The 19525-nt window shown below is 42.8% G+C and overlaps 1 protein-coding gene across 1 annotated transcript in view; it reads left to right on the top strand.

The window, feature by feature from the left end:
• The window catches only part of ndufa10 (NADH:ubiquinone oxidoreductase subunit A10), a 104521-nt gene that overhangs the window by 67629 nt on the left and 17367 nt on the right, over positions 1–19525 (top strand). Inside the window, exon 8 of the mRNA XM_063051794.1 lies at positions 3512–3597. Coding sequence (XP_062907864.1) covers positions 3512–3597 — 86 coding nt within the window. The remainder of the gene's footprint in view (positions 1–3511; positions 3598–19525) is intronic.

Raw genomic sequence — 19525 nt, 5'->3', positions numbered from 1 at the left:
TTCAGCAGTATACATTACAATACCAAAACCATTCCCTGCCAGAATAAATGAGTTGAAAAGCCTGCCTAAGTCCTGTTTGCTTAATTTTAAGTGATTTTGACATTACTAAAACCCATACATAAAAGTTAGAGTATTAAATTTATTACAAAGGAATACAAAGGAAATGGTCCACCCTATACACTTTTTGACCTCTTTCCCAAACAATTAAGGATATATTGCTTCAACAGTATTAAATTGATTGTGCAATTATGGTTGTGAAGTGCTTTGTATTTTGAACTGTAACAAGAGAAACCCTGTTATAATTTAAGGTATCCTTACCAGTAAGGTTTTTAAGATAAATTTTATTTTATATTTTTCATTTTTTGTCATTTTTCCATTGTTTTAATGTTAGTACTTTAATATTAGTACTGACTGGCATCTAGCCACTTGTTCATTCTAGCACAGACCAGGTGCAGTGTAAAGGCCCCTCAGCTACAGAGCTTAATCCCAGTCTCACAGGAGAGCCTTCTGCTACGTGATTGTGATGCTGCCATTTCTCTTGCCAGCCAATAATAAACTCTGCAAATGAAGCCGTCAGTTTTATTTCAGTTCTGGAGTTGGAGCCCAATTTTAAAATCTTTGCCAAAATTGACCAAGCTCATTTGTGTTCAACCTTTACAATTGTAGAAATAGGAAATTTAATCATACCAGGGATTTGAATCCAGGATCCAGATATGAAAATGAAATACACATACATATTTCTCAAATTATTCATTGTTCATCACCACAACACCTATTCTTAAAATGTAAGTTTAAAAATTTTTTTTTATGCTATTGAGTTCCATTCTTGAAAATACATTGAACAGCAGCGACCTCAATAGTCTGTTATAATATTAAGCATCCAGGTGACACAGTTTTCTTTTATTTCTTAGTTTCAGTGAGCTACTTCTAGCTGTACTCTATTTTGTTTTACTGTAGGTTAGTTTGGATAGAGTTGTCGTTCAGACATTTTAGAGATAGTTTCGTTCTGTCCCACAATACAGAACTTTAATTTCTCTGCACTGTGGTGGTTTGCGTGTTAAGTGCAGTGCAGATATCATCGTTTCCATTCCCAATCCAGTGTGTTGACAGATGCACTTTTAAGCAGAGCCAGGCCATGGACTGCATGATCTCAAGTGCTTTACTTCATTGTTCAGGGTAGTAGCCAGCTCGGATATCATCTGCAGGCTGTTAGTGAGCACTTTTGTTCTCCTCCTTTCAACCCCATCTTTGGACCACCATAGAAACTTAACAATCGAACAAGTTCTTTTACAGAATAGTGATCTCCCATCCTGTTTAAATATTTAGTGAGCCGATTTTGAATGTAAAGTGAAGCAGTAGAGACAGGGCTGTTGAATTTGTTTATTCTTGAAGAATATTGTATCTTGTGGTTGTACTTAGACATTAAACTTTGCTTTGAAATTCTAAAACTACAGTTAAAGAACCTTTGTGTTCAGTGTATTTAACTAGTAAGTAGTACTGTTAAATGGAGAGTACAATGTCCTTGAATCAGGGCTTATTAATGCCAATCAACAAACACCGATCAATAAGATGCTGTCTGACGTGCTGAGTTCCTCCAGCATTTTGTGTGTGTTGCTTTGGATTTCCAGCATCTGCAGATGTTCTTGTGTTTGTGAGACTTGTAAATGAACCTGCATCTCAACTCAGAGTCTACAGTGGCACTCATTGGATTAGTTTCTGTTCATTTCATTTGATATTGAGCAAGTCTTTTGACGGTAAGTTACAGTTCTAAGCCATGACGCTATGTCATTTCTATAGAGTAGGTCAGACCAAGGATTGACATGTTTTTTAAAAAGTGGCAAGTTTGCAGGGATTTTGTGCATTATCCTTTGCATTAGTGGGAGATGTGCAAGTCAGAATTTTCATCTGGGAAACTTTGGCTAAGCCACTTTTGGGGTATTGTATGCAGTTTTGTTCACCACATCACAGGAAGCATGTGGAGGCTTTGGAAAAGGGTGCAGAAAAGGATGTTGCCTGGATTAGAGAGCATTAACAAGAAGGAGAGGTTGGACAAGCCTGGATTGTTTTCACTGGAGTGTCAAAAACTGAGAGGTGATCTGATGCAGGGGTCCCCAATCTTTTTTGCACCGCAGACCAGCCAACCGGGGCGGGGGAGGGGGGTGTAGGAGCAGTGTTCAAGTAGGGTTGCCAACTTTCTCACTCCCAAATAAGGGACAAAAGTAGCAGTCAAATACGGGACACTGGTGTTTACCCCGAGAAAGACTACCATGGCCATAAAGCCTTGCACGGGCACCTGTGTGCACATGCGCGTACGTGCCAATTTTTTTTCCTACAAAGCGGTTTTGGCTTAATCTTCCCGATTCTGTTAAGTGAAACTACACTGTACTTACATTATTTCTGCTTTATAAAGGCTGTGTATTTATCATATCATTCCTGCTTTTACTATATGTTTGTGTTATTTTAGGTTTTATGTGTTATTTGGTAGGATACTTTTTGGGTCTGGGAATGCTCAAAAATTTTTCCCATATAAATTGATGGTAATTGCTTCTTTGCTTCACGCCATTTCGGCTTACGTTACAAACAGTTTCATAGGAACGCTGTACCTTAGCGGAGGAAATACGGGACAAGGGTGGTCCCGTATGGGACAAACCAGTTTAGCCCAATATACAGGATGTCCCGACTAATACAGGACGGTTGGCCTCCCTATGTTCAAGTTCAACAGTGCATGACAGGGAATGTGGAAAGGTGCAGCTGACTCGTATCGTTTCATATCGCCAAATCATATCGTTTCCTCGCAACCTGGTAGCACATGCTTTGCGGCCCGGTGGTTGGGGACCACTGATCTGATGTATATAAAATTATGGGAGGCACAGATATTTGACATTTCCACCCTGAGTAAAAGACTTGAGGGTAATGCTTGAGGGTGTGTCATGGGGAGGAGTTTAAAGGATATTTAAGAGGCAAGTATTTTTTTACACAGTGATTGTTGTTTAATATGCACTGTCAGGAGAGGAGATGGAAGCCGATACAATAGCAATGTTTAAATGGCATTTAAACTGGCACATAAATAAGCATGGAAAGGAGCAATACAGACCTTGTGCAAATAGATGGGATTAGTTCGATTGGCATTATGTTTGGCACAAGCATAGTGGGCCAAAGGGCCTATGCTAGCACACTACTGTTTTATATTGTATATTCTAATTTATGCACAGTAAAATCCCACTAATGGCGAGGTGTTCCTTTTAGTGATGTTGGTTGACGGATGGATTATGGCTCGGGCACACTAACTGCTTGAACCTGTGAGCCTCTACTGCTGATGCTGCATAAGTACAAATTGTTACTGTGTCGAACCTGATGCTTTGTAGCAGTGGTTGAGCTTGTGTTTTGTTAGCACCAGATATAGCCTTCCAATTAAAGCTCCCTCCTCTAACAAAAATATTCTTGCTATTTTTCTCCGTGTTCCACGAAACTGCCATGCTGCATCTGACTAGTACTACTGCTGTAATTACAGGTCATGGAAGACATCAGCCTCTTGAAGTGGGATAAGGGACCATGGCTGGAGCAAAGTAACATTTCCTTCCATATACTCAGACAGCTGTGAGTACAGTAATCACATTTAATTGGAGTGGGAAACAGGCTTTTAAAATTATTTCCAACTCATTGTTCTCTGAAGAGTTCACCATCCTGTTTATAAATATGTTGATGAAAATTTGATAACCTGAGAGCTATGTCACACTTGAAAAAAAATTTAGTGTTCTAATAGAGTCTGCATCTGAGATGTTCACCCAGGTTTTGTTTACTACAGATATTGATACACGTACTGTGCATTTGCAACGTGTCTTGTCTTTATTAATTCAGTTGCTAGTGGTTTTTTATATATAGAGCTAGGGTGCCTAAAATTTGCACAGTACTGTAATAATGTTATGTATTGCACTGTACTGCTGCAAAAAAAAAACAAATTTCCTGACTTGAGTGATGGGTATCTATTGTGGGCTGAGAGTGGGAAGGAGGAAGGGAGAGGGGAATCATGATTGGGAAAAGGGGAAGGGAGAGGGGAGAGAGCGGGAAACACCAGAGAGACATTCTGTAATGATCAATAAATCAGTTGTTTGGAAACAAATTACCTTGCGTGTGTCTTAGGGCTGGGTGTCTGGATCCATGCCAACCCGCCACTGGCACTAATCTGCCACCTGTCCCACAACCCTCCCACGGTGTTCCACCCTCACCATTCCCACATCCTTTGCTGCTGCCAGATTTACAAACTCACTCCCCATTCCACATTGACAAATGCAGTACTGTGCAAAAATCTTAGGCACCTTAGCTATATGTATGTATAGTCGTATATTACCAAAGGCTTTCCTTTTCAGTAAGTCATTGATGATTCATCTTGTTTTCTGAGCAGATTGGAAAAATACTGTATTTTAAAGGAAGGTTTCCTTACACACTAAAAATGAACAAAGACACGGCTGTTAAAGTGTATCGTTGATTTTTAATTTTTACTAATTTGTACAACTATATAAGACATTAGTGAGACTGCATTTGGAGAATTGTGTGCAGTTCTGGTGATCTGACCTGTAGGAACGGTGTAATTAAGCTGGAGAGAGTGTAGAGAAGATTCGCAAAGATGCTACTGGGACTGGAGGGCTTCAATTACAGAAAGAGGCTGGATAGATTGGGGCCTTTTATGCCTCATGTATAGAAGGCTGAGGGAGTGGTCTTAATAAGGTGCATAACATTATGAGTGTCACGAATAAGGTGAATGGCCACTGTCTGTTTCCCAGGGGAGAAGAGTCTAAAATTAGTGGCCATAAGTTTAAGGAGAGAGGGAAAGGATTTGAGGGGACTTAACAAGTAATTTCCTCACACAAGGTGATGTGTATATAGGATCGTCTGCTGGAGGAAGTGTCTGAGGCAAGTACATTTATAATCTTTAAAGATCATTTAGATTGATAATGGATAGGAAAAGTTTGGAAGGAAATTGGCTAATTGCAAGCAAATGGGGCTAGCTAGGGTAGGCACCTTGGTTAGCATGGATGAGCTGGGGCAAAGGGCCTGTTTCCATGCTGTAGAACTCTTGTCTATAATTGCTGTGATGCATTATCAGATTTCCAAATGGGGATAAAGTATTGTCCTGGAGAATTGCACCTTTCTTGTCTGTGACAGCTCTGGCTGTACTTCCTGAGGAAAAAATATTTCATGCAATGAGAACATTCAAAAATTGTAATGACAGCCCCGCTTAATGTTTTGGGATCATTATTTCAATGTGAACAAATATCCTAGCTGGTGAGAGAACAATTGGGATGGGCTTTTTAAATATTAACGAACAAGCAGCAGAGGCCCCTGAGCTTGGAATCTTAAGAAAGAAAGATAGTGGGACAGGATCTCTTAGTAATGGAGGCTGGTGGAAAACTTGTTGTGGCTCAGGGAAATCTCTTTGAAGGGCTCTTTGAGGGATGCCTACCCTAAAGAACTTTAAATCTTTATTTGACAGGAATTCAGTGAAACCCTCTCTCACTGCTCCCCCACAGCTGCCTGCCGAATCTTCACACCTATCATCTAACTAGTCCTCCTTCCCTCTCCTCTACCTTTTTATTCTGCCATCTGCTTCCTTCCTTTCCAGTCCTGAAGAAGGGTTTTGACCTGAAACATCAACTGTTCATTCATTTCCATAGATGCTGCCTGACCCGCTGAGTTTCTCCAGCATTTTGTCACTCTAGATTTCCAGCAACTGCAGAATCTCTTGTGTTTAAGGTTTAGGGACAATGTATAGTAGCAAAGACAAATATGCAAAAAACGGGATGTGTTTAGCTAAATCTCCAATTTATCATGGATAGTTTGTAAACTCGGCAGTGGACGATGGTGTCAGGGAAACTATAATGCACAGAGATGAAGAAAAAGGCAATTGAATTTTTAGATGATGTGGTTAGGACAAATATCCAAGTTGGTGATTCCGTTCACAAACACAGCCCATAAATTTCAAAAGTTCAAAGGTCAAATTTAATGTCAGAGAAATGTATACACTATACATCCTGAAATGCTTTTTCTTCACAAACATCCGCAAAAACCGAGAAGTGCCCCAAAGAATGAATGACAGTTAAACGTGAGAACCCCTACCCAGCAAAAAAATGCACATCAGTACCGTCACCGAGCCCAAGCATGTGCTAAGCTATAGCAAAGACACAGCCCAGAGTTACCCCAAAAGTTTTGCATTTCATCGGAAATTCGACAAACCACAGGTTCTCTCTCTCCCTGCCAAGAGAGAGGAAGGTGTCCCCAATTTTCACAGCGAGTGGGAGACATAACAACAGTCTGCTGGTTTATGATGTTAAAAGTCCGCCTTGTCACTTTTTCAAGCTCTGCGTCCAAAGATCGCAAAGACCTCGAGTCTTTGGGCCCACAGTGAAAGATTTTCCAGCCTCCCCGACGACACACAAGTCTCCTGCCTTGACACCGACACTCAATCTGCCTGTCTCCAGAGCCCTGAGATCTTAGACTTTCGAACACAATTGTGATTCTCAGGCCAAACCTTTGCCATGTCAAATAATGGCCAGTCGTGGAACCCTGAGAACGGGTCCCATTCCTGCAGAGAACCGAAGCTGCGTGTAACTCCAGATCAAGGTCTTCAAAAGAACCCTGAAAGGGAAAAATAAAGATATTGAAGGTAGAAATAGAGCTGTGTTCGAAGATGAAAACAAAGGAGTCGCCGTGAAGCACCATCATCCCTCCTAAGCTCCGCCTTAATTTTAAAGGCTGGATTTAGATGTAGATCAGGTAGAAGGAGGATTGGGTGTTTGAGGCAAAATTAATGTGGGTTCTCAAAATCAGGAAGAAACAATAGACACAGTATGAACTACAGGGACAGGAGTTGAGAGTCAAAGTGGAACTGGAACAGAGCTTGAGATTTTCTGTTTTTATTTTTAGTTCAATTTGTCTATGTTTTAGGATTTTGTCAACCATTAATTTTGTTACAGCAGGAGAAAAAGAAGTCAATTAGGATGTAACAATTTTTAGACTCTTTAAACATAACATTATTGATGTGATATGTCTATCTTTGAATTGGCTAACTACTGTTTTGTGATTTAAGGTTTACAAATTGATTTTCAAACTCTGTTGTGAAACCACACAATATTTAGACAAGCCAATGCATCTGGCCTTCCTCTGGGTAGAGGTGTTTAATTTGGTCTTCTGTGCTGGTGGATCGGAATTGAAATAAACCTACTTTCCAATTTGCTAACCGAGGAAAGTTTGCATTCAAAGGGATCATGTTGGCCGCTGTGACTCTTTGGTTTGCTTTCACCATTGCTTTAACATATTGCAGGGCGGAAGCCATTTGAAAACAACAAGTCTCATCTGAAATGAGTCTTATTTGAGCCAATAAAAAGAAGTGAGGTGTAAGTGGAGTGGCTATTGTGTGAGTGGGCCTGTGTTAGAGTGATCGGGCTTTGGCTCAACACACATCAGCGAGAACAGATGCACGTTCAAAGTGCTGAGGCATTTGGAATAATTTAGTTGATTGTGGAACTTAAGCTTAAGAAGTAGAGCCAAAAGTATAGCCAGTGTAGGCAGGATGGTAGTAATGTTCTTCCTGTAAGATGTAGGATTGCAGGGTACCTAATGGTCTTCCTCATGACTACATCTGCAGGAAGTACACCCAACTTCAGCTCCTAACTGACATGATCAAGGAGCTGGAGCTGGATGGACTCACGACCACCCAGGAGACTAAAAGCCTCATGGATGAGACATTTACTGAGGTGGTCACATTCAGAGTTCAGGCTTCAGATGGTAGATGGATGACCACCAGGAGAAGTAAGGGGAGAAAGCAGTCAGTGCAGGGTTCCCCTCAGCATCAACTATACCCCTTTGGATACTGCGGGGGGTGGGGGCGGAGATTAAAAGGCAGGCAGCCAGCATTTCAATGTCCCCCATTGCTTTAATCATAGAATAACGGAAGCTTTAATTGCGAAATGGATTTGAATATCAGCCTGCAGCCTTCCCGCCACGAGGTTCCTGCAAGCTGCCTGTACCTCCTGGAGTCCCCTCAGAGACAGCAGAATGCTGAAACACCCAAACAATCTCCAAACTGCAAAGCACAAGCTGCACCAGTTCCAGAATCACATTCAAGATGAAAAACAAAGATAAAAGACATAAAAGAAGTGAAAAATATGGTTTCACGACCTATCCAGAAGATGTTGACCAAAGGAGCAGGTGACATCTTGGCCAGAAGTCAAGTAATCAGAAATCCCAATGCAATGTGCTCGTCACGACAGGGATAGGGTGATAGTACTGATGAATGAGTGCCCGAGGAACTGGTGCAGGGTCAGGGGTTTAGATTTATAGATCACTGTGATCCCTTCTGGGGAAGGTATAACCTGTACAAAAAGGATGGGTTACACCTGAAGGCAAATAGGACCAATATCCTTGCGGGCAGTTTTGCTAGAGCTGTTGGGGACGATTTAAGCCAGTTTAGCATAGGTTATAGGAACTAAAGTTTTAGGGCTGAGATAGCTTAGGGTTGTATATTGTGAATGGGATGAGTTGAGATGTAACATCAGGGCAAAATCGCAAAGGGTGATGAATATAGGACTGAAAGTGTTCTATTTGAATGCACACAGTATATGCAATGAGGAAAATGATCTTGTAGTGTAGTTAGAGCTTGGCAGTATAATATTGTAGGTATCACTGAGTCGTGGCAGAAAGAGTATTACAGTTGGAGTTTAACATTCAAGAATATACATTGTGTCAAAAGGTCAGACAGAGGGTGGGGTGGCTGTGAGGGTAAAAAATGAAATCAAATGCTTAGAAAGAGGTGATATAGGATAGGAAGATGTAGAATCCTTGTGAGGAGAGTTGAGAAACTGCAAGAGTAAAAAGACCCTGATGGGAGTTATATACAGACCTCTGAACAGTAGCAAGTATATGGGATATTAATTACAATGGGAGTTAGAAAAGGCATGTGATAAGGACAATATTACAATCATCATGGGGGATTTCAATATGCAGGTAGATTTAAAGTAGATCAGGTTGGTGCTGGATCCCAAGAGAGGTAATTTGTAGAATGCCTAGGAGATGGCATTTTAAATCAGTTTATGGTTGACTCCACTGGGGGAAGGCAATTGGGATTGGGTGTTATGTAATAAACCAGGTTGATTAGGGTCCTTAGGTAAAGGTAAAGCAGGGATTAGATTAGATTACGAGGACACGCAGTCCTCTTTTATTATCATTTAGTAATGCATGCATTAAGAAATGATACAATATTCCTCCGGTGTGATATCACAGAAACACAGGACAGACCAAGACTGAAGAACTGACAAAAACCACATAATTATAACATATAGTTATAATAGTGCAAGCAATACCGTAACTTGATGAAGAACAGGCCGTGAGCACGGTAAAAAAGTTCAAAGTCTCTCGAAAGTCCCACATCTCACACAGACTCACGGGATTGGCTGAGAAGGAGCGGCTGATTTAAAAAGCCGGTCGTAAGCAGCGAGCTAACCAGACCTTCCAGGTTGGAGGAGGTGTGGCAGGTGAAGCTAATTACTCAAATTATCAGCTAATATAAGCAAGGCTTGCTCTAGGGGAGCGGCCTGTCGGGGGGCGGCCTTGTCGAGAGAAGTGCCTTGCGAGAAAAGTGCAAGTCTTCGGTGAGGAGGCTGAGAGTGGAGACTACGCCACAGTTGGAGAGGGTGAGAAGTGGAGAAGAGATGACCGCTAGGCTGATTCAGTGTGCTGCGTGCATGATGTGGGAGGTCAGGGACACTGATGGTGCCTCTGGATCCTACACTTGCGGAAAATGTGTCCAGATTCAGCTTCTGAAGGACCGTGTTGCAGCACTGGAGAGGTAACTGGATGACGTTAGGCTTATCCAGGAGAACGAGAGTTTTCTGGACAGGACCTACAGTGAGGTCGTTACACCCAGGATACAGGAAGAGAGAAAGAGGACGACGATGAGCAAGGAAAGGATGCTTGAAGTACAGGAGATCCCAGGAGATGTGCCTCTCCTAAACAGGTTCTCCCTCTTGGAAGCTGTCGGGACAGAAGACAGTGCCAGTCTGAGAGGCGGTCAGGTCTGTGAGTCAACAATTGGCGCTGAGGCAATGTCGAGGAGACAGACGTCAGGCAGAGACGTGGTAGTAGGGGACTCCATAGTGAGAGGTACAGAAAGGGGTTTCTGTGGCAACAGGCGAGATTTAAGGATGGTGTGTGGCCTCCTTGGTGCCGGGATCCAGGATGTCACAGACCGATTGCAGGGAATCCTCAAGAGTGAAAGTGAACATCCGGAAGTGGTGGTGCATGTCGGCACAAATGACGTGGGGAAGAAGAGGAAAGACATTCTACAGCGCGACTTCAGAGAACTCGGAAGAAGGCTAAAAAACAGGACTTCCAGGGTGGTTATCTCCAGTATGCTTCCAGTTCCCCGTGCTGGAGTAGTCAAGAACAGGGAGATAATGGATCTGAATGTGTGGCTGAGGAACTGGTGCAGGAATCAAGGATTTACATTCTTGGACCACTGGGGTATGTTTCGGGGTAAGGATGAATTGTACAAAAGGGACGGGTTGCACCTTAATAAGCGGAGCACCAGCATTCTGGCAGGCAGGTTTGCCTCTGCGACACGGGTGTGTTTAAACTAAGTAGTGGGGGAGAGGGGATGAACTGGAAACATAAGGATGGAGTAAAGGGAAAGTGAGAATAAGAAAAGTTAAGAATGACAGCAGAATCAACAGAGCAGAAAGCTCAAGAAGGGATCGTACAATACGGCCAAGTGAAATAGGAATTGATATGGGAGGTGAGGGGAGTAATGAATTAACAGTATTATATATGAATGCACGGAGTATAAGAAATAAAGTGGATGAGCTTGAGGCACAGTTGGAAATTGGTAAGTGTGATGTTGTGGGAATAACAGAGACATGGCTTCAAGTGGACAGGTCCTGGGAAATGAATATTCAAGGTATACATCCTATCGAAAGGACAGACTGATGGGCAGAGGGGATGGGGTGGCTCTGTTGGTGAGGAATGATATTCAGTCCCTTGCGAGGGGGGATATAGAATCAGGAGACATAGAGTCAGTATGGATAGAACTGCGAAATTCTAAGGGTAGAAAGACCCTAATAGGAGTTATCTACAGGCCCCCAAACAGTAGTCTGGATGTAGGGTGTAAGTTGAATCAAGAGTTAAAATTGGCTTGTCGCAAAGGTAATGCTACAGTTGTTATGGGGGACGTCAACATGCAGGTAGACTGGAGGAATCAGGTTGGTACTGGACCCCAAGAAAGGGAGTTTGTGGAGTCCCTCCGAGATGGATTCTTAGAACAGCTTGTACTGGATCCTACCAGAGAGAACTCAATTCTAGATTTAGTGTTGTGCAATGAACCGGATTTGATCAGGGACCTCGAGGTAAAGGAGCCATTAGGAGGTAGTGACCATAATATGATAAGTTTTAATCTACAATTTGAGAGGGAGAAGGGAAACTCAGAAGTGTCAGTATTACAGTTGAACAAAGGGAACTATGGTGCTATGAGGGAGGAGCTGGCCAAAGTTCAATGGAACAGTACCCTAGCAGGGATGACAGTGGAACAGCAATGGCAAGTGTTTCTGGGAGTAATGCGGAAGGTGCAGGATCAGTTCGTTCTAAAGAGGAAGAAAGATCCTAAGGGGAGGCCATGGCTGTCAAGGGAAGTAATGGACAGTATAAAAATAAAAGAGAAGAAGTATAACATCGCAAAGACGAGTGGGAAGCTGGAGGGTTGGGAAGCTTTTAAAGAGCAACAGAAGGTAACTAAAAAGGCAATACGTGGATAAAAAATGAGGTACAAAGGTAAACTAGCCAAGAATATAAAGGAGGATAGTAAAAGCTTCTTTAGGTATGTGAAAAGGAAAAAAATAGTTAAGACCAAAATTGGGCCCTTGAAGACAGAAGCGAGTGAATTTATTATGGGGAACAAGGAAATGGTAGACGAGTTGAACAGGTACTTTGGATCTGTCTTCACTAGGGAAGACACAAACAATCTTCCAGATGTAATAGTGGCCGAAGGACCTAGGGTAATGGATGAATTGAAGGAAATTTATATTAGGCAGGAAATGGTGTTGGATAGACTGTTGGGTCTGAAGGCTGATAAGTCCCTGGGACCTGATGGTCTGCATCCCAGGATACTTCAGGACGTGGCTTTAGAAATCGTTGATGCATTGGTAATCATTTTCCAATGTTCTGTAGATTCAGGATCAGTTCCTGTGGATTGGAGGGTGGCTAATGTTGTCCCTCTCTTCAAGAAGGGAGGAAGAGAGAAAACAGGGAATTATAGACCGGTTAGCCTGACGTCGGTGGTGGGAAAGATGCTGGAGTCAATTATAAAAGATGAAATTGCGACACATCTGGATAGTAGTAACAGGATTGGTCCGAGTCAGCATGGATTTACGAAGGGGAAATCGTGCTTGACTAATCTTCTGGAATTTTTTGAGGATGTAACTATGAAAATGGATAAGGGATAGCCAGCGGATGTAGTGTACCTGGACTTTCAGAAAGCCTTTGATAAAGCCCCACATAGGAGATTAGTGGGCAAAATTAGGGCACGTGGGGCAGAGTACTGACGTGGATTGTAAGTTGGCTAGCTGACAGAAAACAAAGAGTAGCGATTAACGGGTCCCTTTCGGAATGGCAGGCAGTGACCAGTGGGGTACCGCAGGGTTCAGTGCTGGGACCGCAGCTGATTACAATATGTATTAATGATTTAGATGAAGGAATTAAAAAAGTAACATTAGCAAATTTGCCAATGACACAAAGCTGGATGGCAGTGTGAAATATGAGGAGGATGTTATGAGAATGCAGGGTGACTTGGACAGGCTGGGTGAGTGGGCAGATGCATGGCAAATGCAGTTTAATGTGGATAAATGTGAGGTTATCCACTTTGGTGGTAAGGACGGGAAGACAGATTATTATCTAAATGGAGTCAAGTTAGGAAAAGGGGAAGCACAACGAGATCTAGGTGTTCTTGTACACCAGTCACTGAAAGCAAGCAGTGAAGAAAGCTAATGGCATGCTGGCCTTCATAACAAGGGGAATTGAGTATAAGAGCAAAGAGGTCCTCTGCAGCTGTACAGGGCCCTGGTGAGACCACACCTGGAGTACTGTATGCAGTTTTGGTCTCCAAATTTGAGTAAGGACATTTTTGCTATTGAGGGAGTGCAGCGTAGGTTCACAAGGTTAATTCCCGGGATGGCGGGACTGTCATATGTCGAAAGATGGGAGCGACCGGGCTTGTGTACTCTGGAATTTAGAAGGCTGAGAGGAGTTCTTATTGAAACATATAAGATTATTAAGAGATTGGACACGCTGCAGGCAGGAAGCATGTTCCCGCTGATGGGTGAGACCAGAACCAGAGACCACAGTTTAAGAATTAGGGGTAGGCCATTTAGAACGGAGTTGAGGAAAAACTTTTTCACCCAGAGAGTGGTGGATATATGGAATGCTCTGCCCCAGAAGGCTGTGGAGGCCAAGTCTCCGGATGCTTTCATAAAAGAGATGGATAGAGCTCTTAAAGATAGTGGAATCAAAGATTATGGGGATAAGGCAGGAACTGGATACTGATAGTGGATGATCAGCCATGATCACAGTGAATGGCGGTGCTGGCTCGAAGGGCTGAATGGCCTACTCCACCTATTGTCTATTGTCTATTGTCAGACAGGAGAAGGAAGAAAAACTCTCCCTGCCATACCCGACCACAGTCCGACTCTGAGTCGTCCGAAAACTTCGAGCTCTGACCAGCCCTCCATACCGAGCACCATCTCTGCGGAACACTTCTACCCCAGTCCCGGTCACCAGCAACAGGCAAAACCGAGGATTTTGGGGCCTTCCCTCCAGAGATTCTTGATCGCACAGTAGCAGCGGCAGTGAACTGGGCGTTTCAGAAGTTACTCCAGATATTCCTCTGTGTTCTCATGGCTGTCTCCATCAAATCAGAATTGTGCACAGCCCCTATTTAACAAATACGATATCATTTCACCGGAGAGGCTACGTGCGCTGCGAAGGGATGATAGCAGAACAACAATAGCTGGCGTTTCTGGGAGGAATTTGGAAGGTGCAGGATAGATAAATCCCAAAGATGAAGTTTTCTAAAGCATGGATGACGAGGGTAGCCAAAGACAGCATAAAAGGAAAAGAGAAGACATATAATATCGCAAAAATTAGTGGGAAGTTATAGGTCTGGGAAGTTTTTAAAACCAAAATAAGGCAATTATAAAAAGCCATAAGGACAGAAAAAAAGAAATATGAAGGTAAGCTAGCTAATAACATCAAAGAGGATACCAAAAGTCTTTTTCAGATATATAAAGAGTAAAAGCAAGGTTAGAGTGAATATCAGATCGCTGGAAAGGTAGAAATGGTGGATAAACTTAATAAGTATTTTGCGTCAATGTTTACTGTGGAAGACACCAGCAGTATGCCGGGAATTTGAGAGTGTCAGAGAGCAGAAGTGAGTGTAGTTGCTCTTACTAAGGAGAAGGTGTTTGGGAAGGTGACATATCTGAAGATTGATAAGTCACCTGAGCCAGATGGATTACACCCCTGTGTTCTGAAAGGGATTGCTGAAAAGATTGTACAAGCATTAGTAATGATCTTTCAAGAATCACTAGATTCTGGAATGGTTCCAGTGGACTGGAACATTGCAATGTCACTCCACTCTTTAAGAAGGAAGGGACATAGAAGAAAATAAATTGTAGGCTGATTTTACTCAACTTTCCTTGCCCCATCACTGCAATGTTCTCACAACCTGTGGACTCACATTCAAGGACTCTTCATCTCAAATTCTCAATATTTATTGCTTTCTTATTTATTATTATTTATTTATTTTTGTATTTGCAGAGTTTGTTGTCTTTTGTACACTGGTTGTGCGCTTAGTTGGTGTGTCCTTTCATCTATTGATTCTATTATGGTTATTGGATTTCAGAGGTTTCAAAGGTACATTTAATGTCTGAGAAATGTATACAATAAACATCCAGCTGCAAAGCAGTAATCCCCCTCTCCCCCACCAGCAAAGCAAAAAGCATTGGCACTTACCACCGAGCACTCAAGCATGCAGCAAAGCATCAGCAAAGACACAGTACCCCAAAGACTACCCGTTCACCCGCTATTCACCATACCACAGTGTCGCTCTCCCCAAGTTCTTCGGGCACTCAGCCAGCACCAGCTTGCTACTTTCAATCTTCCGTCTCCCACAACACAGCAGATTCCTGCAGAGGCACCGACCTTTAATCTGTCCATCTCCAGAGCCACGAGATCCTGGAACTCAGAAGGTGAGCTAATCTCTTAGACCACATCCTTGGCATACCGAATAACGGCCAGTTGTAAAACTCCGAGAGTGGGTCCCATTCCCACAAAGAACTGAAGTCAGCATATAACTCCAGGTCAGGGTCTTCAAAAGAACCCTGAAAGAGAAAAATAGAGATATTAAAGATGAAATAGAGCTGTTTCTGAAGATGCAAGTAAAGGAGTCACTGTTAGGCACCATTGTCTCCTCCTCCAAATGCCCACAAGAAAATAGTTCAATAGTTCCATTAAATATCAAAGAATATATTAAATCTACAACCTGAGATTCTTGTTCTTCTCTGATGTCCACGAAAACAGAAGGGTACCCCAAAAAATGAGTGACAGTAAAAATGTTAGAACTCCAAAGACCGCCCCCCCACTCCCCTTTCCCACGTACAAGCAGTAGCAGAACATCGACCCTCCCCTTCCCCCTCTACCCACCCCTACTTCAGCATAAAGCATCTGCACCTACCACCCACCAAGCAAGCAATAGCAAAGCCCCCAAGAAAGACCATGGCCAGCAGTACAACAAAAAATAATCATTCAAAGCTCAAAGTAAAATTTATTATCAGAGTACATGCGTGTCACCACATACAACCGGGAGATTCTTTTTCTGCAGGCATACTTAGCAAATCTATAGAACAGGAACTGTAAACAATCTGTGCAAATGCAGGTATTAAATAGATAGCGGTAAATAACGAGCATGAAATAACAAGATAAAAGAGTCCTAAAATGAGTGTATGATTCTCTTTTGTTCAAGAACCTGATGGCTGAGGGGTGGTAACTGTTCTTGAACCTGGTGGTGTGAGTCCGCAGGTACGTGTACCTTGTACCTGATGGCAGCAGCGAGAAAAGAGCATGGCCCGAGTACTGAGGATATTTGATCCTGGATGCTGCTTTTCTACGGCAATATTTCATGTATCTGTGCTCAATGGTTGGGAGGGTTTTACCTGTAATGTAGTGGGCCGAATCCACTACCTTTTGTAGGATTTTCTGCTCAAGGCCATTGGTGTTCCCATACCAAGCCATAATGCAGCCAGTTAGCATGCTTTTCACCACACATCTATAGAAGTTTTTGATGACATGCTGAATCCCTACAGACTTCTGAGGATGTAAAGGCACTGTTGTGCTTTCTTCACAATTGTTCATCTGATAATTCGACATACCACAGGCGTACACTCTCTCCCTCTCCCTCTCCCTCTCCCTCTCCCCCTCCCTCTCCCCCTCTCCCCCTCCCTCTCCCCCTCTCCCCCTCCCTCTCCCCCTCCCCCCCAATAAGGGGCAGAGAGGTGTCACACAGTGAGTGGGGAGACTAACAAGACAAAAAAAAACTCACTGATCATGGCTTTAAAGTCTGATGCGTTGCTTTTTTTTCCTCGAGTTCCCTGACTTAAGAATCAGCGAGAAACTCTCCCCCACCAACGGGAGAAAAAGAGAGAGGGAGGGAGAGAGTGATCTGAGTACAGAGGGCTCCGACAACCGATGCGCTGTTCGTGATATTCCATTTTGTCCTGCAATTCTTAAGTCGGTGACACCGGCATAGAATTGGTCTGTCCCCAGGGCTGCAGAGCCTCAGCACACTGAGGGTGCACTCGTCATCTAGACCGTATCCTTGGGATATCGAGAAATGGCTGATCGATGAGAATGAACCTCAGAATTGTGACATATATGCACTTTGATAAGAAATCTGCTTTGAACTTTGAACTTTTCAATGGTTCCAAAGATGTTGCAGTCCATTATTAAGGAAGAGGCTTCGGGGTACTTGGAGGCACATGATAAAATAGGCTGAAGTCAGCATGGTTTCCTGAAGGGAAAATTTTGCCTGACAAATCTGTTGGAATTATGTGAAGAAATATCAGGAAGGATAGACAAAGGATAGTCAGTGGATATTGTTTACTTGGATTTTCAGAAGGCCTTTGAAAACCTCAGGCACACATTCCCAAGCAATTTCAGGAAAATGTTTTTCTTTGCATAACCCTACACACTTTTGTTTTTCTGTCCCATTTCTGCAGAGTTTTAACTATTGTGGTTTTGTTTTGTCACTGTCAAGTCACTGGTCAAATCACTAATGCAATGGAATAATCTACATACAAGTTTCAAAAGCTGCATTCCTGATGCTCTGAAAGCAAAATCTGAATTTTCTGAGGCTGCCATTTATTCTTGGCACAGGGAAGAACCACATGGTTTTTCTAAGCAGGCATTCAGGGGTGCATAAAACTAACACCTTCAAGCCTTAGGCATATCCGATGAGCCGCTGGGGATTGTTAGGGCACATTCTTGTTCCCAGAGTAATGTTTTTTACCTGGAGGAAATGAACGGGGTGAAGGCGAGGTTGTTGAACACGTTGGGCGAAGCAGAGGGTGTGGGTTGTTACACATGGCTGCTGTCTGAGGAAGTGACAGGTCCATGGGGCATCCTGGAGGGAAGGAGATGATGTAAGAGATAGCCAGTAGAACAGGAATTTATTCTAAGTGGCAGATAATGACACCAGTGATAGTGAGCAGGAGGAGTGTGAGAAAGAGGAAACTAGTGGTGGTTTTGTAGTTCCAATCTTATTTTGGATCTTGAGGAGGAGCAATATGTTACTTTCCTGGTTTTAACCCATTCCATATTATCTAACTTTGTATACTGAGATTTGTTCTTCACAGTCCTACTGCACAATGACTTTTCATAACTTTATTCTGCACCTAAGTGTAATTGCTTAGTGAAAATGCAGTGCTAAGTGACCCTAAAGCCCTACTCCCTGCAGCCTTCTGAGCTCCAAGTAAATCCACAGCAATTCATTACAACTTTCTTACCAGGAGAATGCACCAGCTTCTGAGTGGATGTCTGTCTCTAACACCTATCAGTCTTCCAATTCGCGTTTCGCAAGCTTTACCTTCTCTGCAGGTTTGCTGAGTCCCAGAGCTCCAGCCTTAAACCTTTCTAGTCTTAAGTTTCCCTTTGTTCCTTTTAAAACTCTGTATTAAAGCCTGCTGTTGAATCCGCAGTGTTTCTGTCCCGTTGACGGATGTGGTCAACGAGTGAAAATTAATGGATCGATATTGTCTATTAGCCTTCATAAATGTTGTTGTTAATGCTTTCTCTGAGGCATCTGAGTACGTCAGATGTTAATTGTATTGGGTTAGTTGGCTTGATGATGGGTCTCAGCCCAAAACGTTGACTCTTTATTCCTTTCCATTGATGCTTCTTGACCTGCTGGGTTTCTCTAGCATTTTGTGTGTGTTAGTTGTGTAACCCTCAGGTTTGGCCAGCGTGCGTTTGTCTTAAGGGAAGACAGCCTCCAGCCCAGCCAAACTGAGTAATCTTGTTTGTTTGGATGCTGTGTGACGTGTTGCCCAGTTACAAATCCGTACCGCAAAATATCAGACAGTACACCATATGCAATTAAACGACTGAGTTTTATAATTCTTAGTCTGACTATAGGGTTAGTAAAGAAAGTAAAAAGAAAAAGGTCCCATTTTAATGACACAGTCTAACATGCATGTTGGAGCTTACAGTTGTCCGTCCATTCATTCCTCATTGACCTCCTCCAAGCATCGTCAACTCATGGACCCTTGCTCTGTTCACTCTGTCCTGCAGTCTACCGACTCTCTCCACTCGTGTCTTCTCCCTTCATCTCTCACCAACACAAAGCCCGTGAATACCATCTCTCAGACACACAAGAAGAAACAACACACCTCTCATTGGATGGTGCACATTCCAAAGCCACTGTTATCTCTAGTCATAATCCAAACACTGCTGCTACAGAGAAACCATTACATTAGCAGTGAAACCTTACAGTGCGTTACAGTTGTATTGTGTCTGTTTGAGACAGGCCTGCAACAATAGCTGGTCTCATGATTATGCATTCCAGTAACTAATGTTCCTTGTCCTGCTCCAAGGAAATTAACTTTCACCATGCTTAAGAGGAACGCCATTTCTGTTTCTGTCAGAACGAGGCTGTTGTTGTCAAAGGCCCTACAACAGGAAGCTTTACAAACCCCTGGGATTGGAAATGCTTCATGGCATTACATGCAATAACAACAATAAATAATAGGCAGCTTAGAGAACAGAAAATCCACAATAACGTAAATGTTTGTCTAGGAATCCATGCTGAATTTTGCAGCATTTTGTTGTTCCAATAAAATCCCTGCCCTCTTTTGTTGAATTTTATATTCATCATGTGCTAGGGTCAGACTGAGTAAATTTTTCACGAGATAAGTTAAATGGCTGTGGAATGGGGCCC

Source organism: Mobula hypostoma, chromosome 6 (genome assembly GCF_963921235.1).
Source record: "Mobula hypostoma chromosome 6, sMobHyp1.1, whole genome shotgun sequence".
Lineage (NCBI taxonomy): Eukaryota > Metazoa > Chordata > Chondrichthyes > Myliobatiformes > Myliobatidae > Mobula > Mobula hypostoma.
This window is presented reverse-complemented; position numbering and strand designations above follow the sequence as displayed.